Here is a 27,863-nt window from a genome sequence, read left to right as displayed (position 1 = left end):
GTGTGTGTGTGTGTGTGTGTGTGTGTGTGTGTGTGTGTGGTGGGGAGGTAATTCTTGACTTTTCAGGGGCCCTTTTTTGGGGAGTGCAAGGCAGGAACCAGGCCATTGAGAAACTCCAATATGTGACTCAAGCAGTTTAGTAAAAATACCTTCTTTTTACAAGTCACTAGTGGGAGCTGCTTCTAGAACCCACTCAGACACTCTGCTGATTGGAAACCGACCAGCCTTGAGGCGCTGGGGAGGGGCTGGGCCCCCACCCTCAGGGGACTCGCCCAGCACTCCCTGCCCCCCAGCGGCCGATTGCTTCCCCCTTCTCTCCTCCCCACCCACTCTTTACCCATCCCATCTTCCTCCCTCTTGCTCCCTCCCCACAGCCTGAAGAGGTAGCAGAGAGGAGGAAGGTCAAGGTTGCTAACTGGGAATCTTCCTCCCACGCCTCACTCTACTCCCTGACACAGTCTGAAGGGGCAGTTCTGCGGGGGGCGGCCTCTGCGCCCGTGGCAGGTGGTGGGCTCCGTGGCGGGAGGGCAGGTGCCGTTGTGGGTGCACACACAGGCCCTGGCGTCAGGGCTAGTGGCTGCTGCTTTTCTTTGCTCTGTGACTTTAGACCTGTGACTTAACCTGTCTGAACCAGTTTCCTCATTTACCAAGGAGACCATATTGTTATGGGTTACTGTGTCCACCCGCCACTCCCTAAGATGTGTTAGAGCCCTAAGCCCCAGGATTTCAGCATGTGACCTTACTTGGAGATGGTGTCTGTACAGAGGTGATCAAGTTAAAGTGAGGTCATCACTCATTAGTGGGCCCTAGTCTAATATGACTGGTGTCTTTATAAAAGGGGGACATCTGGACGGTGGCAAGCATGCACAGATGGAGGACAACGTGAAGAGATGTAGGAAAAGATGGCCATCCACAAGCCAAGGAACCAACCCTGCTGCCACTGGATCTCGGACTTCGAGCTCCTAGAACTGTCAGACCGCAGGTTTCTGTTGTTCGTGCTGCTTGTTAAGGCAGCCCTAGCAAACAGATACAGTCACACTGACCAGAAGATGCAGAGCGAACATCTGACCCCTGGGAAAGTCTGACCCCCTTGGGGTAGGAGGCGCTGCTCCTCCTCCAGTCCTACCCGCATTTTCTCTCAGAGCAAATGTTCAGTTTCTGGCAAGCTGTGCTTGGCCAGACCCGGCGCAGACGGAGGCCGTCGTGATGTCTGGGAGAAGCCGCAGCCTCGGGTCCCCGCCCACCAAAGGCTAGCCCGTGAGGCCAGGGGCCAGTCGCTGAGCTTTTGGAATCTCAGTTTTATCAGCTCTAAAGTGAGGCAAATACCAGAACCTCCTCGACTGTCTTGAAGGGTTATTGTGAGATTCAAGTGAGGTAACAATGCGTGTGGAATCATTTCATAAACCCCACAGCATTACTCGCTACTGTGGTTATTTCTGGCGCAGGAGGGAGTTCTGAGAACACGACGAAGTGGCATCGGAGAGCTTGGAAGTAGATGTTTCTGCTTCATGGGAAAACACAATACGGCCCCGAGGGGCACACGGTGGCAGAAGCCAGAGGATTGCCCAGAAGTGTTCCAAGTACTGCCCCACCTGAGTTCAGGTACGCTGCCAAGTGACAGTGGGGATCTTGCTTATGTTTTGAACCCTTTTTTGAGATCCCACGTGGGGAGCAGAAATCTACTAATTATTTAGTGCCCGTTGTGTGAAAGAGGCTTTAGAGTCGACATCTCACTCAGTTCTCTTGACATCTCTAAAAGGTAAGTCCAATGAACCCCAATTTATAGTTGGAAGCACTGAGGCCCATGAAGGTTGAGTAACTTGGGCTTGTGACATCAGGCTGTCAAGCCCGGGCTCCTTCCGTCTCCTGACTTTTCAGATTCAACATGGCGATTCCTCCTTGGGCTGCCCTAGCAAGTAAAGTGCTCTGAGCCTATTTAAATTAAAAAAAATTAAAATTAAATTACAAGGGCACCCATCTGTCATTAAAGCGGTTGAACCTAAGCATTGCATTTACAGATGATGTTTCTGAGAAAATTATAACAAACCTCAAGACAGCTGAACACCTCTTTCCTTTCCAAGGCTCATTTTCATTTCATCTTAGTCCTTTCCTCTCTTTTTCCCCCCTTTATCCAGTTTCAAAGAGAAGATGGCAGCTCTTTGCTCTTTCTACGCATTTATTTAAGCTTTTTTTTTTAAAGCCTTTTCCATTTCCAGCATGCTAGACTTCAGGTGCCGGCCACAAGCCTTCCCTTCCCTGCTGTCTCCTTGTCACCCCAAAGAAGAGAAAGGGGGCCACAGGTCCTGCCTCTTTCTCCACCCCTGCAGCGAGGTCCCCACTCTGTCCAAGAGGAGGTCAGATGCGTCTCTCTTGGGAAATGCAAAACCCTGCTCTCCCCTCTCTCCACTCAAAGGGAAGATATTGGTACTTGGTCCTTGAGGACCGGAAGGGAACATCTCTCTCTCCCTTTGCTCTGTCTGGTAAGAGCTCCCTCCCTGACTAGAATTCCTGTCTGTGCTGGCAGGACTGCCCTCCTGGGCTTCCGATTCCTTCCCAGTTGATAGTGGCAACTTGCCTTCCAAGGGAGCAGAGCGCCCAGAGGGAGACTGAGCTTTGATGACAGCCTCCCCTCTGTGGGCTCCGTCCCAGGACTGGTTGGTAGGTGAGCTCACATCACGCGGGGCCAGTTCTCCTCGAGTCCAAAGGAGCCAAGGCTTGGGAGGCGTGGCTGGCTATTAATTTCCAGGGAGAGCTCAGGAAGTTGATGGTTTTTCAGGAGGCACAGGCCTCAGACCCACCCTCTGGGAAGGTGTGGGTTTCCAGGGCTTCTGAGGCCATTTCATCTCCCTAAGACCAGGGACCCCTCTTGGTCTCTGTAACCTCAGAGCCGGTCTTGGCCTCTGACCCACAGCAGGGACTGGGCGAATGTGGGAGGAGAGAGTGAGTGTGCATTCTACATGCCTTAGAAAGTGAATCTGGCATGTGGCGGGTGTTTGTTACCTTGTCCTGCTTGGAATCTCAGAAAACAGAGAGAGTTCAAGCCTGTACAGAAAATTCTGTCAAGAAGTTACTTTGACCTAAACTCTCCAGGTACGTGGGTCATGATTATCATCATTTGGGGGAGTCGGGGGCTTCTGGTCCATCCTCCTGTGGCCTCAGGTCCACCTTGTATTAAGAGACAATCCAATCCTTTCTCTTCCTCCCTCCTCCCTTCATTTGTTGAGTATCTATTATGCACCAGACAATGTGCTGGGATGTTAACTTTAAAAAAGCATAGCCATGACCCTTAAAAGGTTTACAACCTACAGGTGAATTTTTTCTCTTATGTTTTATCTAGCTCCTCCTACATAACATATTTTATCTTTTGCTAAGAAATTTCGCATATTATCTTACAGAATTCTCACAATAACCCTGGGGGCTTTGGATTATTTCTTATTTTGCCGTATTTCTTTTTTCCTGTTATGTTTATATTTATTCGTTCAGTTAACAATAGAACAGTGTTGTCAGGGTCAGGGGAGGGGGCTCAGCCAGGCCCATGTGGCTCAGAAGAGCAGAGGAGCCACCCAGAGTCCCTAAGGAGTGTGGCTGTCATCCCTCCGCATGCGTCTGACTGACACCTCAGCGCTGGAGCGAAATAGCATTCATTATCCGGTGACATTTCACCGGCAGCTTCTTCCCTCCGCTTCCCCTGAGAGGCAATAACAAAGATGTGTCTGATCTTCCTTTCCCCCATCTCCCTGGCTCCCTGCCACCCCCAGGTCCTTTTCATCTCTGCATTTGAGGGCAGACATCCTCCTGTCTCTAGGATGCGCCGGCCGGGCTGACTCAGTGGTCTCTGGGGAGGCCGGTGGCTTTTCTTCCTCCCACTTCAAAGGGCCTTTGGAACGCTCTGCTGCATGGGGCGAATGCACCTTACTTTTTAGGAGCTGGAATCCATTTCTGAGCAGGAGCACCTTAGGGATCTCCTTCCTTTCCATCCCAGGACCTCCCAGCGGGCAGGGGTTGAAAGGTGGCGCTGGGGGAAGGGTGGGGCCTCATCGCTGGGGCAGGGTGGTTCATTCCTTCCCCAGTGACTGCAGTGGAGGGGACCTGAGCAGGACTTCCCGGAGGGCCTGCTGGGCAGTCAGGTCACGAGCGGGACCAGTCCAAACTGCCTGGGGGGGCCGGACATCTGGGTTGCGTGAGACTTTTGAGGTTTCAGTTGTTCCACCGGAAAGCTTGTGAAGGGGTCCGAGACAGGGCCTTCTGACAGACCTTCAGAGTGTGGCTTTCAGAGAGGAATGGGGTCCCCTCACCTTCCTGTATCCTATCCACCAGGCCGAGCAGCCCCAGGGGGAGGGGCAGGAAGGTTTCTCCAAAGGCGGCTGGAGACTGCGAGGGGCCAGGCTGTACCCAGGCCCAAGAGCCCGCCCCGTAATACCTTCAAGGGTCACCTGCCATCACACTCTTCATTCAGGAATGTCTGGCTTCAGCCTGTAGGTCTAGGGTTTGGGGGAAGGTGGGGGTGGGGGAGAACCAAATCTTACCAGGCCTACAGAGTGGCTTGGTTTGGTCTCTTTAGAGTAATTGGGAGGAAGAGCTTGAAGGAACAATTCATTAATTCAAAACCTATTTATTTAACACCTGCTCTGTGCTGTGATAGGTCCTGGGAATATAGCAGTGGACTAGACAGACAGAAATCCCTACCTGCTGGATCTAATATGTGAGGATTTGTAGGTAATAATTAGATACAAAGGTGATGATTTGTATTTATGCATTTTTGGTAGAACAGCAATAGGGCTGGGACCTGGGGACCATCATGCTCTGGTCTGTGGAGAACGCCTGCCGTCCAGCAGAGGCCAGCAGTCAAGGGCAATGGACAGAAGCAACGAGAACTCTAAGCCGGCGTGTGAGCCCCCAGACGCAGCGGACCAACCATCAACTCTCCTGCGCTTCTCAACCATGTGAGCCGATAAAGTCTTCTCTTCTGGTTCCGTTTGAGTTGGGTTTCTGCCCGATGCATTCCTGCCCCCAGGGGGCGCTGAGCAAGGGACTGCGTGCAGAGCGGAGTGAGGGCTGGGCAGGGCTGGCAGGAGATGGGCTGCTGGCCAGGCTGGGAGAGCAGGGCAGGGGAGCCAGTGTGTGTGTGTCTTGGGCGGCAGCTGCTCCAGGTCACACCGCGTGGTCAGGTCTGTACCTGGGAGTTGTCCCAGAGGTCCTTCCTTCCCAGATGAGTGGCTCGGCTCCTCCGAGCGGCCTCTGCCTGGGTGTGGACCAGGAGAGGCTGGTGTGGCGAGGAGTGGCTCCAACCCCTGCTTCTCTGAGGTCCCAGAACCACAGGGAATGATGCTGGCCATGTGATGGTACCACCACCTTTTGCTTGCCTGTGGGTGAAGGTGACTTGAGGGTGACAGACGTAGTGGCTGGGTTTTGGGGCAAGAAAGTTGGGGGACTGGCCAAATGGAGTACCACCTATGTTTGACCAGTCTGATTTTGTACTCCCTTCATCTGGGCGACTCTGAAGATTCCCCCCTAGTAGCCAGAGGGACAAGCTACTTAACTTTCTGAAGCTTCAGTTCTCTTATCTGTAAAATGGAAATAATATCTATCTTATAGCGGTCGTATTGGAGGAAATGAAACCACACGTGCGCAAGGCATCCAGAAGGGGGTGGTTGTTTACTGAATGTGATGCTATCCAGACTGCTGCTACTTTCCCTGCCTCACGTCGTTAATTCTATTTTTAGACTGTCTTTGAAATCAGTTTCTGTCTTTGAAACCAGGTCATGATCTGACTTGGATTGTAAAGGCCAGTTCTATACTCACTTGCGCAGTGTAAATTGGTCCAAAATGACAGCTTTTAAAGAGTAATGATTTCTTCCGTTTGTGTAGTGCTTTACAGCCATAAATTAATTTTAATAACACTCCATCGATTCTTCCCAACAGCCTGTCCATCTTTTAGATTTGAAAGTCAGCTCAAAGAGGTTGAGTTCAAGTATAAGAATGAGAGAAGCAGGAATCACAAAGGGACCTGTCTCCAACAGAGGGCGGGTCGTAAGCAGCCACTTTGGCAGCCTGTGGAGGTCTTGAGGAGCCCTCTTGGCCAGTTTGGGTGAGTGAGGGCAGCTGGGAGGACCCAGGGACTGCTCCCTGCTATGGGCAGTGGGGACACTGCCATGTTTGCTGCAAGGCAGGCATTTTTGATCTTCATTTTCCACGTAAGGGAACTGAGGCTCATTGAGTCCAAAACCACGCAATTAGTAAAAACTCTGAGACGTCCTTTGATTTTAAGTCTAGAGAACTTTCTACTCAAAAATCCTGAAGTTTTGGAAATGTTTTATGGTTTATAAAGCACTTTTTAAAGAGAAAGAGGAACAGACACAGCCGTAAGTCCTGACTCACACAGTTTTTTACAAAGACAGCTGGCGTGATATGGTGGAAAAGAAAAAAAGATTTGGAAGCCTCCTGTGAATTGTAATACTCTCTGAAAACGTTTTTATTGTTTCTCTACAATATTTGCGTGTTTTTACTGTGAAAATTTGAAAAGACCTTCTTCCTGTGTCCTTACTTACTGGCTTTAAAGTATCTGCCAAACAGTAGGAGCTCAATAAATATTAACTCGCTGAATGAAACCTCAGGCCTTGCTCCGCCTCCTTAAGGCAGGGTTCTCTGAGCCCGCTTGCTGACCAGTCCTTCCCTCCTTGATGCTGGTGGGAGTAGCTTTCCTTCTGTGTTTTGCACCTGCCCCCCTGGGCAGTCCTGTCCTGTCTGCCCTGCCTCTCCCCTCCCCCTTTGTAATGAGTCATCTTGCATGCTCTGCTGTAGACCACAGATCTTGTCGCAAACAGGAGGCCGGGCAGAGGGATGGTGACCGGGGCTCCCACAGCCCACCTACCTGGGTTCCTGGGGAAGAAGGAGATGACTCAGTGCTGACACACAGGGACTGTGACATCAGCCCTGTTGGCAGCGGTTTCATGAGGGATGGGGAGCTTGCTTCTGCGGCTATGCCGCCTGGTACCAGCCTGATGAAGGCCTGGATCTGCTTCCTGTGCATCGGAAACCGATGAGCAGGCCTCCTAAACTTGTGAGGGTAACTGGATTAGCTAGAGAAAAAGAGTGGCTCCATCTGTCCTGCTAGGCTAGACTCTTCCCACAGGACCTCAGGAAGAGAATGGCTCTGGGGCTCCATATTGGCCTCTGGGGGCACTGGTCCAGTCTGCCCTGGGGTCTTATTGTCCGGCCCTGTTTGCAGTATGTGAGGCCAGCGTGTGGCTCAGCCACTGAACACGGAATCAGAGAGAATAAGAAGCAGGGGCCTTTGGAGAACAGCCTCCCTGCTCCCAGAAATGCGTCAAGCGTGTCTGTGTGACACAGCCCCACTCCCTCGCTCCAGCAGGGGCTGCTGTCTGGGTTAGGGTGCTCTGGGCACGCAACCTGATGGGATACACTTTGGCATCAAAGAGACCTAGATTCACATCCCTCTCTACTGCATCCTGGCCGTGTGTCCTTGAACTTCTCTGAACTAGTTTCCTCACATGGCAAAATGCGGGTAATAATATCTACTTTGGAGGGTTGATGTGAAGGAGTAAAGGGTTTCATGTGAAGATGGTTTTTAGTGTAAAGGACTATGATGACGTGGCCCTCAGAGGGCAGAATGTGGGCACATGGGCTCTTTTGTCAAATATGCTTTGGATTTTGGGCAAATAGTCTTTGCAAGGACCTGGTGTATATAAAAATTTGCATCACCCCGAATCAGGGTGCCATCACCATGCTGGCATCTGAGCTCATGTGATTCTGTAAAAGAAATATCATACCAGACTGTGGGAGCAATCTGCTCACTAGGCCGCCATCCTGGAGCTGGAGCCTGGCACAGGGCTTCAGGGTAATCCCACAGGTGTGACTCCTGGACATCTGGTCGACCCCACATGCTTGGCAGTGAGGGCTGGGTAGAGAGTTGGAGAGTGCCCTGAAGAGAAGAAATTGAAAGGGAGCTTAGAAAATCGTGAGGAAGACATTCTCCAAAGCCCAGAACCCTGAGGCTCAGGCCTGGGACTGGAGTCCTGCTTGCCCAGATCTAAGGGCCATGAAGCCCAGGCTAGATCTTTGCATGACTCAGTGCTAAATTACAGCTTGAGGTTAAAGTGCAAGAAGGAGATTGAGACTATTAGAGCAGGAGGGGGACTTAAAGGTGACTAAACCCAGCTTTTGGGGGTGTAGACTAAGAACATGGGAAAGGAGAGCAACCCTTTTCCGTTCCGCCAGCTCGTCTGTTAGGCTGTCATGAAGCAGAAGCTGTGCGGTGGAACCTGGGGCCGCAGCGCTGTGCCTCCCAGGGTTGCGTGGAGCCGGGTGTGTTCCAGGGCTGTGTGTTGTGGGTGTGTGGTTTAGGTTGTGGGCAGTGGGGCTGTGCAGGGACCTGCAGCCCAGGGGCACCATTTCGGTGCTGACTTACCTTTGAGGTGTGGACAGATGTTGGATATTGGGCCCTTATGTGAATGAAAGGCTGAATGGGGAGGGACAGAGTGGAGACTTCCTTCCCTGCCTTCTGGGGAATCCCAATTCCATTCTCTCATCCTGGGAGCTTGATGGGCTGAGCAAGATCCTCTTCCAAGAGGGCAGTTCCACATCTCCTCAGTTCCTGTGACAGCCGCCCTCCCTGGGTGGGCCTGGCCTCTGCACACATGCTGTAGGGCTCTGCTGCTCCCGGCCCAGCTGCCCCACAGGCTCCTGGTCAATTTCTGATGACTCAGTGGAATTGGAGCCCCAAGGCAGGTGGACAGGTGCACTTTCTGAAGCAGTCTTCTGAGGCCCTGGTGTATATACTTCCCACACAGAAGATGCCCAGTCTTTGCACAAATTCATGGGGATGGGCAAGTAAAAAAAAAATTTGGGAGAGTTTCTTCTTGTTCACTGTCCAAGGGAGGGACTGGGGAGCAGGGGGGCCAGGCAGGCATTGCTTCCCAGGCTGCACGGAGATGCAGAGCCCCCCGGGAAGAGTGCTCCTGCCCAGAAGATTGCTGCCCAGATCCTCTGAAAGACAGACCCCTCAAGTTCCTCTCCTCCTGCCCCCAATTCCATCACATCCTCTTCATTAGTGGAAAGAGCACTAGACCAGTAGGTAGAAGATCCGGTTCCAGCATTGACTGTGTCACTGTTTCTGGGTGACCTTAGGTAAGTTGCTGTCCCCTGGTTTGTTTATCTGCAACGTGGAACTAATAATCAAATCTGTTCCACTGGTTATTTTTAGATGCAGTGAGATAATGTACGTGAAAGACCTTTAGAAAATGCACACAATGGTACACAAGTGTACGGTATTATTATTAAACAACTCTGGCTCCTACTCACTGCTCACAGCAATCCCTGGTCTTTTAATATGCTTCCTCTTAGGAAGACCAGAGCCAGTGCTTCTTCATCTTTAAAGTGAAAATGAATCACCTGGGATCTGCTTAAAATGCAGATTCTGATTCAGTAGGTCTGAGGTGGGTGTGGAGTCTCCATTTCCTTACTTCCAGATGCTGCCAACAGTGCTAGTCTCGGGGGCCACAGGTGAGTAGCTAGGGTCTGAGCTACCCTCTCACAGGAAAGGAGAATGAAATCTTTCTATAGTCATTTGAGAAGAAACAGCTAAGAAAATACAGCAGAGACCTGTTTATTAAAATCGCTTCTAGTCAAAGATGGCCTGTTGGTCACAAATGATATATTCTGGTCTTTGGAAAAACAAAGAGCAAGAGGTGGGAGGGGGAGAGACTGGAGGAGGAGGGACAGAGATAGAGAAACACTGAGAGAGAGACAGACAGAGACAATGAGACTCAGGAGACTCAGGGGACCAAGATGCCCCGGACAGATCACTTCCTGGACTTCTCTGCAGAGCAGCCACCACTGGTCTTACTAAGAGACTCAGTGCTGCCCATTCTTGAGCCCACACTGTTGAGGAGTTTGTCGATTTCTCCTGGGATGTTTTGCTTCTCTTCGTTCTCAGTCTCCCGATGGTAGAAGTAGTTGAAGTTGGAGACAATGACAGGCACGGGGAGGGCGATGGTGAGGACCCCTGCGATGGCACATAGAGTGCCCACAATTTTCCCCCCTGGGGTGGTTGGGCACATGTCCCCATAGCCCACGGTTGTCATAGTGACCACGGCCCACCAGAAGCCATCAGGAATGCTAGAGAAATGAGACTCTGGCTCGTCCACCTCCGCGAAGTAGACTGCACTGGAGAAGAGGATGACCCCAATAAAGAGGAAAAAGATGAGCAGTCCCAACTCCCGCATGGAAGCCTTCAGCGTCTGCCCCAGGATCTGCAGCCCCTTGGAGTGGCGGGAGAGCTTGAAGATGCGGAAGACCCGCACCAGCCGAATGATTCTCAGGATGGCCAGGGACATGTTCTGCTGGGCACTCGGCTCTGTCTCCTGGACCAGCTCTGTGATGAGGGCTGCAAAGTAGGGAATGATGGAGATGATATCAATGATGTTCATGATGTTCCTGAAGAAGTCAGTCTTGCTGGGACAGACCACAAACCGAAGCACCAGTTCGAAGGTGAACCACACAATGCAGGTGGACTCCACCATGAAGAAAGGGTCAGTGAACATGGTGTGGGAGAGGACTGTCTTGCTTGTGTTGAGGCTGGGGTCTCTCACCACCTTCAGCTCCCTATCGTCCCGGAACTCGGGAAGCGTCTCCAGGCAGAAGATGGTGATGGAGATGACCACAACCAAGACGGAGACAACGGCCACACCACGAGCAGCGCTGGAGCTCTCCGGGTACTCAAAGAGGAGCCAGAACTGCCGGTGGATGTCATTGGTGGGGAGCAATGTTTCGGGGTCTTTGATGAAGCCTTCATCCTCCCGGAACTGGTCCATGGCCTCACTGCCCAGTTCATAGAAGGAGATCTCATCAGCAAAGACGTCGATAGGGACGTTGGCCGGGCGCCGGATTTTCCCACCAGACTGGTAATAATACAGGATTCCATCAAAACTGGGCCTGTTCCTGTCAAAGAAATACTCGTTTCTCATGGAGTCGAAGAACTGCATCCTTTTCTCCCGGTCTCCCAGGAGGGTCTCTGGGAACTGACTGAGGGTTCTGAGCTGGGTCTCGAACCTCAGCCCAGCAATGTTGATGATCACCCGCTGGTTTCCTTCATTCAGGACCACTGGCTCAGGCCCTGGGGGGTCGACGTAGTCTCCTGGGAGCTTGGAGAAGGCTGTCTCATGGCTGGTTCTGTCACTGATGCGGATCTTCCAGTTGGAGAAGGGGCTGCCCCCAGACCGGCCTTTCGGAGCAGTTGGGTCAAAGTCTGTGGCGTAGCCTGGCTCTTCCTGGATTTCATCTGAGTTGTCGAAATTGACCAGAGCAACCTCCATTTCTTTCCAGCCACACACATCCATCCTAGGGGAGTCGGAGAAGCAGCAGGAAGACCCTCAGTCTTCCCTGCCCGCTGTGAGCTGTGGAGAGGAAGGAGGGGATCACACAGGAGCTAGGAGAGGGTACAGCTGGCTCTTGGCACCGAGGCAGGGTAGGCCAATGGATTAAAAATTGGTTTATTTTTAGCTTGGGATGGAACCTCGTGGATATTTGGGCAACATTGTTCTTGAAATCATTTATACTCCCTGAGTCTGCACACACGAATAACTAGAAGAAATTGCAAAGATGGAGCCTGGCTGAGAGGAAAAAACTTTCTCCAGCCGAAGAGGGTCTCCATCCATGATGGCAGAGAGAGGCCATAGTGAAGAGGGAGTTCACGTTCCTGAATAGTAAAATGCAGAATTTTGTGTTTGTACCAAGTCCTCCAGTTTCCCCAGCGCTTTTCATACCCCATCTCATCCTTAACTCCTTTTTCTCACCCCTCACAGCCAGGGTGTCACATATCCTTTTGGTTGTTATATCTTCAAAACTTATCTAGAATTCAACCATTTCTCATCGCTTCCACCAGTACCTCTTGATCCAGTTGGGATTCTGTTGGGAAGGGCAAACAAGAGGATGGAGGCTGGGTGGGCAACCACTGTTCTGTCCCACAGCCAGTCATCCGTGCCTTCACCCCTCCTCTGGACATCACTCCTAGGGTTGCTTTGAGGGTACATGAAAGGAGACAGCATGTGTAAAATGCCTGCTGGAAAGATCATTAAGCTATAGCTATTGTTTTTGTGAACTTTCCTACATAACAGGGACTTTAGAAGCCAACAAACACTGGTATTTTTTTGACCTAAGTCCAAGATGCTTATGGGGAATGACATCACTAAAGAAAATCAATTTAGGCAGTGGAAAGTAAGTCGTGTGTGTGTGTGTGTGTGTGTGTGGGTGGGTGGTGGGTTTAGGGAGAGCATGCCCAGTGAGCTTGTCTATACACAAACACAGACTTAGATTCCTCCCTTAGGTCCTCTCGAGCTTTGATTTTGGCCTAAGAACCCTGAAAGCAGGCAGGCTGGGGATGAGGATGGGAGAGAGGTAGAATCTGTAGTGGTCAGAGCCTTGGAGTAGGTTCATTTACAGATGATAAGGGGGTCCTGCTGTGTACAGCACTGTAGTCTTTTCAAAGTGATTCCACGTTCCCTTAGCTTACTAAATGACAATAGTCATCTGAGGTTGGAAAATGCTATTTCCATTTTACAGATGGGGAAACTGAGTCACGGGAGCCATATGGTCTTCCAGAGGTCACACAACCAATGGCACAGAGTCCCGAGGTGAACCTGCCTCCTGGTCCATTAGACCCGCTAGACCAAGGGCCCCCTGTGTGGAAGCTGAGGCCTTGTGGGGAGCTGCGGGCCAGGGCCGCGAAGTGTGGGAGCTCAGAGCTCTTTCAGTCCCACATCCTCTTCTCTCAGTTCAAGTGCAATGTACAGGGTAAAGAGCTCAGGTTAGAGAGGCCAGGGCCAGTTAAACACCTGCCCCACCTCTTAGGAGTGTGCAGGCTTTTGCAAGCTGCCTAATTTCACTGAGCTGTAGCTTCCTCAGCTGTGGAATGGAGAGGATGTACCCCTGCTGAGCGTGCTGGGTGCCAGCCTGCCACGTGAGTGGTAAGCGGGTTGGAAGGCAGGATGGACCAGTGGTTAAGAATGCTGAGACCTGAGACACTTGTCATTGAGCTGGAATCCTGGCTTTGCACATGGCAAGCCCTGGAGAAATATTCACTATTCCTTCAGAGTGATCAGTGTGACGATTTAGGGGGCCTGTCTTGGGCCACTCCGCTGCCAGGCAGAGGGGGACTAGGACTCCACCTCTGTGTCCACCTCGTGACTTCAGAGGAGCACTTTCTCCTTTGGAAGCCTGGCCCTGGGTAAAGCTTCCTGCTTTGCTTCATCTTGGTGTGAATCCCACCCCATTTTCTCCAGGCTGAGAGGAAGGGGTGCCATCTGGGGGCTCTAGGGTGGGGGCTTTTGACCAATTCCAAGTGCCTAGAGTGGGCCCTTAGCAGGAGCTTTCTCTTGAGGCCAGGGGCAGAAGGCATGAGGGGATGAGGGAGAGCTTCTTTGGCCAAAGTAACTTCCTCTCCTGGGAGCAGGGCCATTTTCCTTCCCCCATCCCACTCTCCTCTTTGCTGCTTCCATCCCCAGCTCACAGTGACAGACACGGGGGTGGCTGAAGAGGGTCAGGTGGTATAGGAGGGGGTGGGACAGTGCTAACTTCAAACAGTGTATTCTGTGGTCTATCGAAGCGTGCTGTATAGTTGCCCCACAGGCTCCATTCAGATCAGTAACTGTTGGTCATTACAGACAGAGGGAAGAGACAACTGGTCTTGGGGACAGAGACCTGGCTTGAGGCTCTGCCCCAGTACTTAGGAGTTAGATATTTTTCAGCAAATCACTGGATTTTATGAGCCTCAGTTTTCTGATTTGTAAAATGGGGGAAATAATGGTAATTCCCACCCTAAAGACCACACTGAGGACTGAATGAGGTGTTGACAGTGGGAACACTAAGTAAGTTACTACAAACAGGTAAGGAATTACCCTCCCTACTCCCCTCCCCTCTGTTCCATACATAAAGGCAATATAATGGCTTTGCGGGCACACTCTGCGTGGTCTCACACAGCCCCTGGGGGGTTTGCAGCTCGCAGACCTCCTGCCTGCTCTCCTGATCCTGCCTCCACGCCTTCGTGCCTGTTTTGCCCCTTCCCCGGTCTCTCCTCTTCCTCCCTGCCCATCTGGGGCTGTTCGGGTCTGGCTCGCCTGAGCATCCTGGTCTGGCCAGTCCAGCTGGAAGAGCCCTCAGCCTCGACGGAGCTGCTGGCCTCCCTGCACAGCTCGCTCACATTTGCACTCAGTTCTGAGCCCCGGCTTCCGCAGAGTCGGCCTCAGCTCTTCCCCTCTCTCCTGAGCTTGTAGGACAGTGTCTTACAGTTTTCCATCTTCCCTGCACCATCTTGGGGGACAAGATTCACGTCCGATGACCCCCACCTGCATCATCCCAGCGCTTAGCTCAATGCGGCAGATCGGAGCGCAGCTGATGAGGGTCAGGCTGGTGTAGGGGGTGGTGGGCAGCACTGAGTTCAAATTGTTTTCTGGGGACATGCGGTGAATATTTGTTAAGCAGGTGAATGCACGAATGAAGGGAGAAGTGGATGCTCACAGGGACAGGGGTCATATGTGTTTTGTGCACCATGATGATTCCAAGACCTAGTCCAGGGCTCAGCTCGCCCAGTGCTCACGTAATCTCTGACGAATGAATGAATGAAGGAGAAATGAATGAAGTGTGGCAGAGAGCATACTGGGCTTGGAGCCAGGGCACCTGCAAAGACTACTGCTTTGTGACTGACTACTTGCGTTCACTCATTAAGACTGCATTTTTAAAAGCTGTAATAAGAAAATATGCTGAGTCAAAGAAGGCGGGTTAAAAAGCTACATATACAGTAGTTCCATTTATACACGATCCTAGAAACTGAAAACGAACCTAGAGTGACAGAAAGCAGAGCAGCTGTTGCCTGGGGATGGGGGTGGGAGGGAGACGGAGGGGCCACCGAGGGGCCAAGGGACCTCTTTTAGGGGTGACGGTTATGTTTATCTTGATTGTGGTGATGGTTTCACAGGTGTGTACATAGGTCCAAACTCATCAAATTGCACACTTTACATGTAGTACCCATCGTTGTGTCTTAAAACACCCTTAAAATGAAAAGGCAAACAGCAAACAAAAACAGGGAATACAAGTGTGTGGTCTGCTGATGAGTCTTCTGAGTCTTTGTAAGGACCAGAGGGGATGTGGGGATGCTTTGTAAACTGCAGGGGTCAAGTGGAAGGAGGGGGTCACTCTAACGTAGAACTCACCACAGGGCTTGTGCCAAGCCCCCAGGCTGCAAGGGCTCAGCAAATAGTTTAGAAAGTGAATGCACCCAGGAGCCAGGGACACCCAGGAGGCTGCGCTTCTGCAGAGCGGGCAGTGGGAGGCCACCTTCTCCGGAAGTGTGCACCCGTCAAGACAGCCCCTGGCCCTGGCAGTCTGGCTCCCTTTAGCTTAGTGCTTGGCATTTTGTCTGTCCGGTGCGCTGCCTGCACCGGGAAATATCTGCTCCTCTGGAGAGGTCTCACTCTCCCTTACATAGGCCTTTGAGATGACCATTCATGAGAGCCAAGCTGGAAGATGGTTCTGCCCTGGGGCTGCCTTCCTCCCCCAACACTGGCCCCCTGGGAGGAGGCAGGGTGGGGCACCCCAGGGAGGGTGGAGCTGCAGGGCTGGGGGGCTTGGGGGCCAGCTCCCCTCGCCCCAGGCAGGGTCCTGGAGCCTGCTCTGTTTGCTTAGTGTGGGGTTCTTGAAGGCTTTCCCTGAGTCTTACATCTTTTCATCTGCCCAGCATTCTGCGGCTTCGATAGAATTACCAGTCCTCAAGGCTGAACTCTTACCCGTGGCTGAAGTGACCATCATATTACATGGTCTTCTAAGATGTCTGATTCCATTCATCCCTGTGCTTGCCTGGCACAGTGCTGAGTCAGTGCGTTGGGTGAAAACAACCTCTTTTTGCCTCTGGACATACTGTGTTTTCCTCCCTCCAGGCCTCTATTTGTGCAGGTGCTGCCACATGCATCCCTTTCTTCTGGCTTCACCTGAAGATACAGCTTTCCCTGAGGAGCCAGGTGGAGGTATTCTTGCCCTCCTGAGAACCCCTGCACAAGGCACGTTATCTGAAGCACGTTTCATCTCCCCAGGGCCCTGTCATCTTCCAGTCCGTTGGCACCTTTGTACACAGGGACGGGCTGGTTCACTCACTGTCCCCAGCGCATCTTATACCTCCTCCTCTTCCGAACTTTGCTCCCTCTCCTTCCCCTAGAGCCAGATTGGCTTGAGTTTGAATCTCAACTCTGTGCTCAGTAGGTGGATGGCCTGGGGCAAATCACCATCTCTGTGAACTTGGCTTTCTTCCTCTCCAAATGGGTCTAATCATACCTTCCCTTAGGGTTCTTGGGGGAAGAAAGAGGTAATGTATTCTGTGAATAGCATGCAGGGCACACAGGAGGCATTCCTAGATGGGAGCCGCTATCATTTATGCCCCGTCTGTCCTTCCTGGATGGCTGGTGTGGACCACAGTGACCTGGCTGCCTCCCTGCGCTCTGTAGTGCTTCACGTTTGCAACTGGTCTATGGATATGGCTTTGTGGTGCTGGCGGTCTCTTCCTGGACTGGACTGGGCACTTCCTGCAGGCAGGGCCCTGTGGGGGCTTGGCCCTGTGCCTCTCCCAGAGCAGCTGTTTCATAGATGTCTCTGGGTCTGGCCTGTCAAGTTGGCAGAGTGATCTGGAGCAGTCAGTAGCCTTTCCCCATCAGTTGCCCTTGGTTGCCTAGCAACTCCAACACCTCCTCCACATGCAGGTGAGGCAGCAACCATCCTTGAGTCAGAGAAGGGCTGGGAGAAGTCATCGTGCAGACAACGGTGCACACTGCAACACAGGGCCCCGAGAGCCCCAGGGTGGGGGACGCAGAGCTGTGTGGAGGGAGGGCACAGATGTCACAGGGCTGGCAGCAGATGGCAGACAAGGAAGTGGGCAGGTGGGCCCGGCACAGGGTGGGTTTCCACTGCCTGTTGTTCAGTGACTGAGAGGACAGAGTGGCTGGAAGGCAGACATGGGCGCTGCTCATGTCCTAACAGAAGAGGGCATCGTTGTTCTGCTGGACGCGGTCCCTGGTCCACTCTGCGTAGATGACTCCACAGTGCCCCTTCTTCCATCTCGTTTCCTCTGCGCTCCAGCCAGGCCTCGGGCCTGCTGACTCTCCCTCCAGACAGCTCTTACACACTGTCTCTTCCCCGTCTCAGCCCCGCCTTTGGTCCAAGTGCCATCTCTTGGGCTCTCTCTGAGCCACTGACCCAGCCTCAGTTAGGACACAGGTTCTGTTCCTCTCTGCCTTACCAGTGGTCAGGATCACGGGACCCCACCCTCCAAGGGCCTCAGGTTCCCCAGCTGGGGAGTAGTAAGATGGAGTCTTAGGCAAGACTCCGTGGCTTAGCTGCCTTCCTCAGCCCTCCTGTCCCTGCAGGGAGATAACCCAAATACCCACCTCTCCCAGCTTCCCTGTGCAGAGGGTGGAAGTCCAGTGAAGGCCGTCAGCAAGCTAGGGGCGGGAGTCTGCAGGGCTCGGCTCCCTGGTGAGCCTGAGGCAGGCTCTCCATCCTAGTTTGGAGCTTGGGCTCTGAGGCCGACGGGAGGGCCACCTCTCAGTCCTGGCTTGGCCACTTCCTGTCTATGTGATGGAGGACAAGTGGCCTCACTAGCACCTGCCTCCCAAGTGTGTGGTGGGGAGGTGACACCATACAAAAAGCACACAGCACGTGACAGGTGTTCTGAGAATGCTGGCAGCCAGTATCGGCGGGCCGTGGGTCAGGGACTGGGGGAGGACGGCCCTTTCTCTGCCCCGTCTTGGGTCACACCCTTACTGCTGCAGCCACCGGGCCCTTTTGGAGGCTGTTCCTGCTCAGGCTGAGCCTGCTGGAGGTATGCTGGGTGCGGACGGGGAGGCCTGGGGGCAGATGTCCCTGGGGCCATCCAGGGGAGATGACTTGCATGGCCTGTATTCTAAGCCGCTCACTAGTGGTGAAGCAGCTTCCTCCTGTCCATTCCAGGCACCTACACTCCTGCTGGCTAAGCCTTTCCACACAGGATTGAGCCTCACAATGACCCTGATGCAGGGAGGGATTACTATCCCCATTTAACAAATAGGGGAACTGAGGTCTCAAAAAGTGCATGACTGATCAAAGGTGCTTCGGCCACTACATGATGAAGCTGTGACTCAAACTCAAGTTTTCTAGTTCAAAACCAACATTCTTCCCTTTACCCTATGGTCCCACAACAGCAGATCCACTACCGTGGGTGGCCTGTGCTCATTTGGCCAGTGACGGTGCCTGGGACCGGAGACATGGATACAGACATGGCCACGCACAGACACACAGTCACACACAGACACAGACCTGTGTAGATACACTCAGGGACACGCATCAACATGGCTCTGTGTGCCTTCTCATACGAATCTCACTTGCTGCACAGAAAATTACCAAGACACCTGTGCACCTAGACAGACATGTACTCATGGCAACACGCAGAGACACAAGTGAGTTTTCACGAACAAACCTGAAGCTACAGAAACCACCCATGTTCACAGGTTCACAGATGTTTCTGCTCCAACTGTGCCCTGACACCCCCTCCCCTATCTAGTCTGTCTGCCTCTTAGCATGGGAGGATATTCTGTTACTTGGAGCGATTGAAAGAAGACAAGGAGGGCTGGAGGGAGCTCGAGGAGGGGGTCACGTGGCTCTGCTCCTGGTTAGGGCGGGGTGGGCACTGTGGGGGCAGCATGTCTCTCTCCCTGTGGGGACGGCTCAAGGACAGAGCTGTCTTCCTAAAGAGACAGAATGATATGGGCAAGAGCTCTTTCATTTAAAACCTGAGCAGCAGCAGCGACGCTGAAAATAATGATCTCAGGATAATTTATTCCGGCAGGAATATAAGGGCCTACAATGTAACTGCTATTAACCATGGAGACTGGAAACAGCTCCCCCCAACAATGGGGAAAAGACTTTTGCTCTCGAAATCAGCTGGTGGGCAAGACTCCTGGGGCCTTTCCTTGATCCCTTGATTCTGAGTACCACCAAGGCCCCATATTGCTTTCCTGTTTGCTCTGGAGAGAAGGATGCTTTGGCCTCTGATGGTAAATAGGTACAGTTTCTGGGTACCAAGAGAGATGGCGGAGAGGTCGTGGGCCTGCAACCCAAGCAACTTCCTGCACATTCTTGTTAGGTTGTTAGGGGGCTGGTTCCACCAGTGCCTGTACCTTCTGTGATGCTGTGTCTGTCCTCTGTCGCTGAAACATCCTTTGGGCTTTGGGAAGTGGGAAGCTCATTGTGATTTTGGGCCAGCTCTCTCCAGAGTTCTGGGTGTCAACCACACCCAAGCAGGTCCTTGGGGAGATGAGGAGCCAGGAGGTGACACTGCAGAGAGTTGAGACCGAGGCCAAACACTCTCCATGCACTCACACCATGCTCTGTCCTCCAAACGGTCACTCTGTGTCTTGCTGCTGCTCGCCATGAGAGCTTGGACGGAGGCCCTGCAGAACTTCCCTCTTGGCCAGCTCAGCTCAGCTGTGGGGTGTGGGACTGGCAGGACCAGATAAGTGGTAGTGTGTGGGGTTTCTGTCCCTGCAAAACCTCTCCTGCTCACCCCCCAGGTGGGGGTTTTTTGTTGGGCATCCCCAGGAGTATAAGAAACAATCAGATAAAATTGTACAACAGGGGACATTTCTATTTAGCCCTCTACTGCCAACCTTGCCCTCAGCCACCAATTTTCACAAAGCCAGTTTCCTAGCTGGAAGGGGGCACAGTATGTGGAATCATTAGCCCTGGGTTCAAGGCTGCCTCGACCTCTCACCGGCTGGGCAGCTCTAGGGGCGTCACTTCAGCTTCCCAAGCTCTAGTTTCGTCATCTTTAAAGCGGGCATGAAACCACCCGCCCCACCTTGCCCACTCCGACACCTTTGCAGGAGGGTGTCAATATGTCCACGGTGAAGGAGTGCGTCGGAGGCACAGGCGAGACACCGGATGACAGAGGCTCATGGAGACACACGGGGCAGAGAGGCACAGCCCCCGGGCCAGAGCCGTCCACCTGATGAAGAGCCCCACCTTCCAGATCTTCTGTTAGCCCTCACTTTTGTGCAACTCCGTGGCTTCTAAGGCATTTTCACATTCCTGTTTTCATTTGACCCTCACAACAGACCTCGGAGGTGGACTATTACTGTCTCCCTTTTACAGACAAGGAAATTGAGGCCTAGAGAGGTCACGGTGCCAAGTGGTAGAGCAGGGACTTAGCCCTCCCTTGTCTGATTCTAAGCCTGAAACTGTTTCCACGTGGCTAGGGAGCCTTGTTCACGGTTGGGGATGCAATGATTTTCTTCCCTAATCATCTTCCCTGTTTTCGCAATAACATATGACAGTTCATCATTATACGTTTACTTGAACCTGCCTCACCACCCCCTACCTCCTCAGAAGGCAGCTCGCACAGCCGTTACAAGCTTAGACTCTGGAGCCTGCAGGCCTGGGTTTGGAACTGTGACCACCTAGCCCTGCGCAAGTCACCTAATCTTTGTGCCTCAGCTTCTTCATCTGTAAAATGGGGGAGACTGCCAACATCCTAGGGCTGTTGAAATGGTTAAAGGGGTAAATGTTGTCAAATGCTTAGAACGGCACCAAACACATGGGGAGTGCTACGTAAAGAGTGCTTAGAATGCATTTAGGGGCCTGGGCCTGGCTGACCCTGGGGAACAACTGCCTGGCCTTGGCCTGGCTTTGAGAGCGTAACTGGAGCCGCCCCGCGATTGTCTGAGCTCACAGAGTCTTCTTCCCCCAGGCTGTGCCCCAGACTGGTTCTCTGTTCAGGTAAAGGTCTCCTTCTCCTCAGCCTTCACATCCCATCAGTTTCCAAACCTGGTGGGGTCTGCCTCCGTAAAGTCCCATCTCCCTGCCCCACCATTCCTCTGTCAGCCTTGTCTTGCCTGATCTCTGCCACGGCCTCCCCATGTGGTTATTCCACAGCCAGATGGATCCAGCTGCCCCTGCACCTGGCCTCCAGCAGATTCCTCAGCATCCAGATCAAAGCTCCTCACCTTTCTCAGCCAGGCACCCATCCTGGGCCTCTTTTTCTCCCACAATGGTGGGACCTTGGCCTCCTCTAGTCTCTGCAGCCAATTCTGGGGTCTGTGGACACACGTGGTCCCCTCCAGGGAACTGGAGTGGAGGCACCTGCTTGGCCCCACTCCACCTGGCAGGCACCCACCGCATCTACTTCCTCACCTTCCATTCCCTGCCTGGGCAGCCCAAGGCCAGGGAGGCAGGTGTGGGGTTAAGTGCGGGCCAGAGAGAGAAGTGTGGAGGACTCACCAGCAGGAGCAGTGGATGAGAAGGGGCTTCTGGTTCGGCCTGTGCCATCCTCTAACGCTCTGCTTGGTCAGCTCTCCATGGCTGAGGGGACCTGCTGGTCTCAGGGCAGACGGGTGAACTGGAAGAAAGGAGCCTGCCCAGCAGATGCCTGGGATTCAGAAATCCTATCCTGTGAAACAGGATCGCCTTTGCTGTCTCTGCCTCTCTCTGGAGGATGCTCGAGAGAGAGGATCCAGTGAGGGTCAGCGGGCAGGGTGCAAAGTGCAGGGCCCCAGGGGTAAACCCAGCAAAGTGAACTTGGTCCTCCACCTTCATGGCTGATGGTGTACAGATCAGATACTGACCCCGAGGCTGAATTAATTGCTGACCCAGGGGATGTTTCCTGAGAGCCAGGGGTAACATGTAGATGCAGAGGGTGGTGGTGGTGTTTGTATCTTCCCATTATTACCCCCAGCTCAAAGGATATTTTGATCATGGGTGATCAAGTCAGGCATGGTTTTTCTGGGCTCCTCAGTGACTGATCCCCGGCACTGAGGTTCTTACAACAGGGCCCTGGACTCCATCTGGGCCTCCCTCCCTAACCGTGAGAAAGGCCAGGTAGGGGTACAGCTGGTGGCCTGCTTCAGTCCCAGTGGGCGTGGGGGATAGAACCTTGACCTGACCAACAGGAGAAGGGTCCTCACTCCAGCTCCAACCAGACTCCTTTCAGGCTTCCTGGGAGAGCCCTGGCCTGGAGGAGACAGGACCACTTAGCCCCACAGGGCCATGACAGGGAGAAGGAGCTGCCCTGGCTCTCTGCCCTCACCGTCCTGAGGGGCTTTGTTTGGGTAACAGCGAGAAGGGAGAGGCAGAGGGGCAGAATAAGACTGCTTTGGTATTAGAACATTGGGTGTCGAATTTTACATTTACCGCTGGTCCTTTTGAGCACATCCCTTAAACTTCCTGAGGGAATACAGCACAGTGGTTCAGCACATAGGCTCTGGAGCCCATGGCCTGGGTCCAAACCCAGGCTCAGCTACTAGCTGTGTGACCTTGGGCAAACTGCCTAACCTCTCTGTGCATCCATTGCCTGGCATGGAATAACCTATGGAAGTTATGCCCTTTGCTTTTGGGGATCCACAGATACACAGTGTCTTAACTCCACAGGAGGCTCTGCTGGTGGGTATTCCGGGCCATCTTGAGGTGATGGATCTTTGCTGTTCCTCACAGGGGCGGGCTTATTTACCATACACAGGGCAGCCTGGTACTTTCTGGGCCTCCATCTTGGAAGAGAGTTCGTGCCCCACAGAGTCTGGTGACCGTCTTACTAATTCCTTGAATCAGAGTCTGAGTCCTGGCTCAGGAAGTGCTCGAGGCCCACCGTGAATGCCCTGGCCCCACCCCAGCTCAGTCCCCTGGGACGGGCACAGGGCCAACACCAAGGCCCTTCTCATCAATAGCTAATGAGTCCATCAATAAAGGATGCCCTCCCCGACTCCAGCCTTTCTCTTCCCGTTGTTGCACCCCCCTCAGGGGTACCCAGTTGGCCTTGTCCTGTGAGGAGTGGACAAGAGACTAGAATCCCAGAGGATGAGGGACTCAGAATGCCTGGCTTTTCTCCTGCTGCCCAGGGCTGTGCCTGCCGTCCCTGCCCAGGGAGGCCCCTCCCAAGAGGGATGTAGATGTGCTGGCGGGGGGCGGGCAGGTGAGGTGGCTCCAGCTCTGCTCCAAGTCACCCCCTTCTCTCAGGATTGGGATGGGGATTCTGTTCACTTACTCAACAACCAGTTATTGGGCACAGAAACTGTGCTAGCTGTGCTGGGTGCTTTGGTTATGCAGGAACATATGTTAATACCTTTCAAGGTCCTCGTGGTCCAGGGGGCAACCCAATAAGATGGCGACTCAGGTTCACTCCCAGCAGATGAGTGCTACTTGGCAGACAAGCTCCAGCCTTGAGGATCTGATTCCTCTGAGCAGTGGGAGGGGTCCTGACGGGGGAAGAGGGGACTGCATGTGGCAGGGCCCAGTGTGTGTGTGAGTCCAGAATTGCCTCTCCACCCACTACAACCCTTCATCCTGCTGTTTGTGGGAAGATGGCCACTGCCTGGGTGCTCCTCGGAGGGGACTGCTCCCCCTACCCCTCCGCTGGGCAGCCTGCTGGGCCAACAAAGGGGTTAGGCACCAATGGGGCGAGGGGGTGTCACAGCCAAAGAAGACAATGCCATAAATGCTGGGTGAGAAGCAGGACTTTCTATGGATAGAAAAAACAAGACTCTCCCGATGGCTATAAAACTATTAAAAAATGTAGCTTTCTCCTTTCTTTTCTCTTCCTGATGCGGCTTCTCTTCTCTGTTCTTACTGGCATGGGAACCCGTCACTCTTGTCGAAAGAGTCAACCGAGAAGAAACTGCAAAAACATTTGAACTGCGTGTGCAAAAATTCATGATGGGGAAATGGTGCAGGAAATGGAGCTCAGAATTGCTCATAAAAATTCACTGCACATGTACACCTGAAACTAATACAACACTGTACATCAACTATACTTCAATAACAATAAATCAAAAAAGATTCACTGGAGAATAAGATTTACAGCAGCTGCTGTTTATTGAGTGCTGACTCCGCGCCAGGTACGGGGCCTAGTGCTTAGGGGTCTGATCCTACTGGAAACCCCACCCCCACCCCTTGCCCGTGGCAGTAGTTGCAGGTACTATTATTATCTCAAGTTTGGGGAAACTGAGTCACCAGGGAGGTTTGGAATAAACAAAGGGAGGCGGGGAAGATCTCATCTCTCAGGAGCAACCTGAGCTGAGTCTTGTAGGATCAGTGGGGTCTCCCAAAGCAGAGAAGAGGTTTGGTTTGTGGAGTGGAAGGAGGGATATGGAGAAGGGCATGCCACACAGGTGCCAAATAGCACGTGCAGAGGAAAGCACCCACGCATGTGAACGCCTGGTTTACCTGGAAAGGTCCAAGCTCAGGCCATGTAGCTCCTGAGATGGCAGAGCTGAAACGTGAATCTCGATGTACCGACTTCACCTCTGTGAAGGCGTGAGTGTGTAACGTGCAGGGCAGCAGGTGGGATGCTTCGGGTGTATGTGGGGCTAACCCTGCCTGAGGAAGTCAATGAGGGCTCCCCAGGGAAGGAGCAGCTAAGCTAAAGGAAAAGTGCTCCAGGCCGAGGGACGGCAGGCAGATGATGATGTCATTCCACAGAGAGGAGATCTTGCAAGAGTGATGGCAGGAAGGACCTGAAGAATGATGCTCTGAAGACTGGAGCGGGGGCTGCTCAGGAAGAGGGCGGGCAAGTTAGGTCATGTCTTTACGGGCCACACAGGCTGGAGGGTGATGGTGTGGACTGCTCACCAGTTGCTGGTAGCTTCCGCACTCTGCTGAGCCCGAGGCTGGGAGACAGGGAGGAAGAAGGGGCTGAGGTCCAAGACCCGGGGGGTTTATAACCCAGGCCGCGGTGAGTCCTCCCCTTCCTCCTCCTCGTCACAGCACAATCCTTTCTTTATTCAAAGGAAATTTTGTACGGAAGTCCAGTATGTAAAACAGGTAAAGAGAAGCTGTTCTACTTGAGCTGGGGATGGGGTGGGAGTCTTGAGCCCTGCCTGCTGGGCCCCTGTATTCCCTGCTCCTTGAAGCCTCTCCAGCTCCCTCAAACACACTGAACACCCACTGGCTAATGTCCTTACTGTTTCCAGTGCTGCCTGGCTGACTCCTGACCTCCCCAGTCACCCTGGCCCCGCACCTAAATATCTGCTCTGACCCCCTTCTCCCCAGTGTGCAGGCCCAGTGATGCAGTCCTGTTTGGTCCTTCCCTGAGAACCTGATCCGCTTGCTCTCTGCTCTGACCTATGGCTCTATTCCTACCACCCACCGCCTGGGCCCTGCCCCTCATCTGACCAATTGGACACCAAGCCATGAAAAATGAACTCCCCTATCAGATCCCAAGGCCTCTCAGGGTTCACTCTTCTGACCTAAACCCTTGTGCTCCAGTTTCTGGGAAAAAGGATGAGCAGGGCTGTGCACTCCTCAAGGGAGACTCCATCACCCCAGCTGTGTACACTGGGAGAGAGGGACGGACCGGGTAGGGGGAGAGTGAGTCAAGGGTGGATGTGAACAAGGAGCTGTTCTAAAGGTCCGGGAACAAACCCACCATCAGGTCTGATTGGCTTAGGTTCACATTTCTGTAGCAAAGACCTGCTCCATCTGTCAGCACCCAAAGACGTTAGTGGGGCAAGCAGGTTCTCATCATAGAAGCACACGATTGCTCAGCACCTAATGCACACCCTGGCACTGGGCTCAGTATTGTAGATAGAGATGTAGTAGGGGGAGGCGGGGAAAGCAACAAAGGTTTAGATCCACGACTATAAAATGGAAACATGAAGAACTACCTCACAGGATACAGAGGGGACTGGATGAGTGCCACGAGCCAGCACCTAGCTCTGAGCCTGCTGCCTGGGGAAATAAAAGGGGAGTCTTTGCCACGGGATCACAGAGGAGGGAACACTTAGGTTGGGGAAGGGGAGGGAGATAAGCAAAGGGAGGAGGGGAAGATCTCATCTCTCAGGAGCAACCTGAGCTGAGTCTTGTAGGATCAGTGGGGTCTCCCAAAGCAGAGAAGAGGTTTGGTTTGTGGAGTGGAAGGAGGGATATGGAGAAGGGCATTCCACTCAGGTGCCAAATAGCATGTGCAAAAGAAAGCACCCATGCATGTGAACGCCTCGTTTACCTGGAAAGCGCCAAGCTGAGGAAGGTCCCGCCTACATGATGTCAGGGTCTTGTCCAGGCAGCACTGGGTGGCGGAGGGCTGCTCTGGACTCAGACAGACCTGGGTGATATGGCCTTGAGGTATTTCTTAACTTTTCTGAGTCTCTGTTCTTCAACTGTAAAAGGGAGTCTGCTGTTTATCTTTTAGGCTGTTGTGATGCGAGGGTGAAATGAAATCACGCAGTCATAGGACGGGGCTCGTGGGACTCTGCACCTTTTTCACGAGATGCAGAACCTGCGGCTTGGAATTCTGGAGTCGGGAAGTGTTGGGAGTGGTCTGCTCCAGCCTCTTCTCCAAGCAGGAAGCCCCTCTACAGCAGCTCTGCCGAGTGGTGTCCAGACTACACGACACTTCTGGGCTTGGGCAAAGGTCACCTGCGCAGGACAACCTTGGCAGCAGCTGTTTTATTGCAGTTCATGCTGACCCAGTGGAGAGAGTTAGATGGCACCTTGGAAATCACTGACCCTAACTTCTGAGTTATCCAGACACAGAGTACTGTGACTTGCCCAAGGTCCCCCTGTGGGTTACTCAGAGGTCTCCCGGTTTCTCTGAACAGAGCTTTCTGACAGCAGCCTTTGGCTGAACTGGTTCCAGCCTAGTGATGTCACAGGGAGTTGATTTATCCCTGTGGACTCTGCCTCTGGGATCTAGAGCTGTGTGCTTGGAGGGTCCCGCACTGAGTGTCACTCGCATTACCATTATTGTCCTGGAACACTGGAGGTGTGGGATGGACCAGGCAGGAATGAATGCTGAGACTGGGGCCTTGTCCCTGCATGGTCAGGGCACCGAGGAGAAGGGGCAGACAGGGGAATGCTGGTGGGACTAAACCCACTGACTGGGGTGGGATAGGCTGTCAGCAATTTTAGGAAGGATGTCACACTAAGGAACCCAAAGGGTGTGCAACTCTGGCTTAGAAGTTGGTGTTGCAGGCTGGATGCAGGTGGCTAGGTATCCCCACTGGGCAGGGTCCAGGGACCCCACGGAATCCTGGTGGAGCTGCCAGGCAGGAGTCAGCACGGGGGTATCTCTCATTCCTGATGCTGAGGGGGAAAGAACATGCAAGAGCAAGGGAGAGCCCCGAGCTGGGGCGAGTGGCCCCTGGATGTGGGCTCAGGCCCTGGGAACCAGGCAAATGTTAGTCATGGCCGGGCTGAGGATGCTGGTAGAGTCAGACAGTCCAGCTGTGGGGAGGGAGGTTGCAGAAGCAGGAACCATGCAGATCGTGGGCAGGAGGAGGTAGAAAGGCAGAACCTCTAGATCATGGCTCACAGTGATACTGGATTAGAGGTGTAACCAGAGGGCACCCTAGACCAGCTCTGCTGCTCAACTTGCTGGGTGAGCTTGGGCAATTCCTTTAGCCTCCCCAAACTCTGGTTTTTCATCTGCAAAACGGGGATGATAAGCCCTGTTATGCCCGCCTCACTGTACTGAAGTGACGAGCTGCCTTCCGTCTTATCATGAAGTCCTCCCATCTGCAAGGCCCCCAGTGTAGCGACCTGGCTTCTGGCTTCCTCTGCATCCCGTGTTCAGGACGGGGCGGTGGCCCGCTGTGCAGATGGAGTGAGAGGATGGGCCACAGCTGAGGCCAGCCTGCGGGGCCCTGGCAGCAGGCGAGCTTGCGAGGAGGGAACAGCCCGGTGATGGATGATGCTGCCAGCCCTTGCCCATCTGGCAGCCTGAGCAATTTGCATAAAAACAAAGACAGATCCAGGGACATGAAATATTGATGCCCTGAGACTTTCCAGAGTGGCGTTTCCGTCTCACTCAGAGAGGGCCCCGTGGTAACGGCGCCTCCTGCCTGTTG

General features: G+C 53.2%; 1 protein-coding gene and 1 long non-coding RNA gene across 3 annotated transcripts; one reads left to right on the top strand and one right to left on the bottom strand.

Annotated features, from left to right (window-relative positions):
- The first annotated feature begins 1,424 nt into the window (after positions 1-1,424).
- LOC140698521 (uncharacterized) lies at positions 1,425-23,871 on the top strand. 2 transcript variants are annotated; one of them, XR_012076333.1, is made up of 3 exons: positions 1,425-1,602; positions 4,767-4,943; positions 23,679-23,871. It is a non-coding gene; the product is annotated as an uncharacterized lncRNA (long non-coding RNA). The 2 variants fall into 2 exon arrangements; XR_012076332.1 differs by lacking the exon at positions 23,679-23,871 and having other exon boundaries at positions 4,767-4,980.
- KCNA10 (potassium voltage-gated channel subfamily A member 10) lies at positions 9,796-11,742 on the bottom strand. The gene has a single exon (XM_006197439.2). The coding sequence runs from the start codon at positions 11,355-11,357 to the stop codon at positions 9,822-9,824; it is 1,536 nt and encodes a 511-aa protein (XP_006197501.1). The 5' UTR covers positions 11,358-11,742; the 3' UTR covers positions 9,796-9,821.
- Positions 23,872-27,863: the final 3,992 nt, after the last annotated feature.

Source organism: Vicugna pacos, chromosome 9, assembly GCF_048564905.1.
Source record: "Vicugna pacos chromosome 9, VicPac4, whole genome shotgun sequence".
In the NCBI taxonomy this organism is placed as follows: Eukaryota; Metazoa; Chordata; class Mammalia; order Artiodactyla; family Camelidae; genus Vicugna; species Vicugna pacos.
Note: the sequence above shows the minus strand (reverse complement) of the source record. Positions and strands in the feature narration are given on the sequence as shown.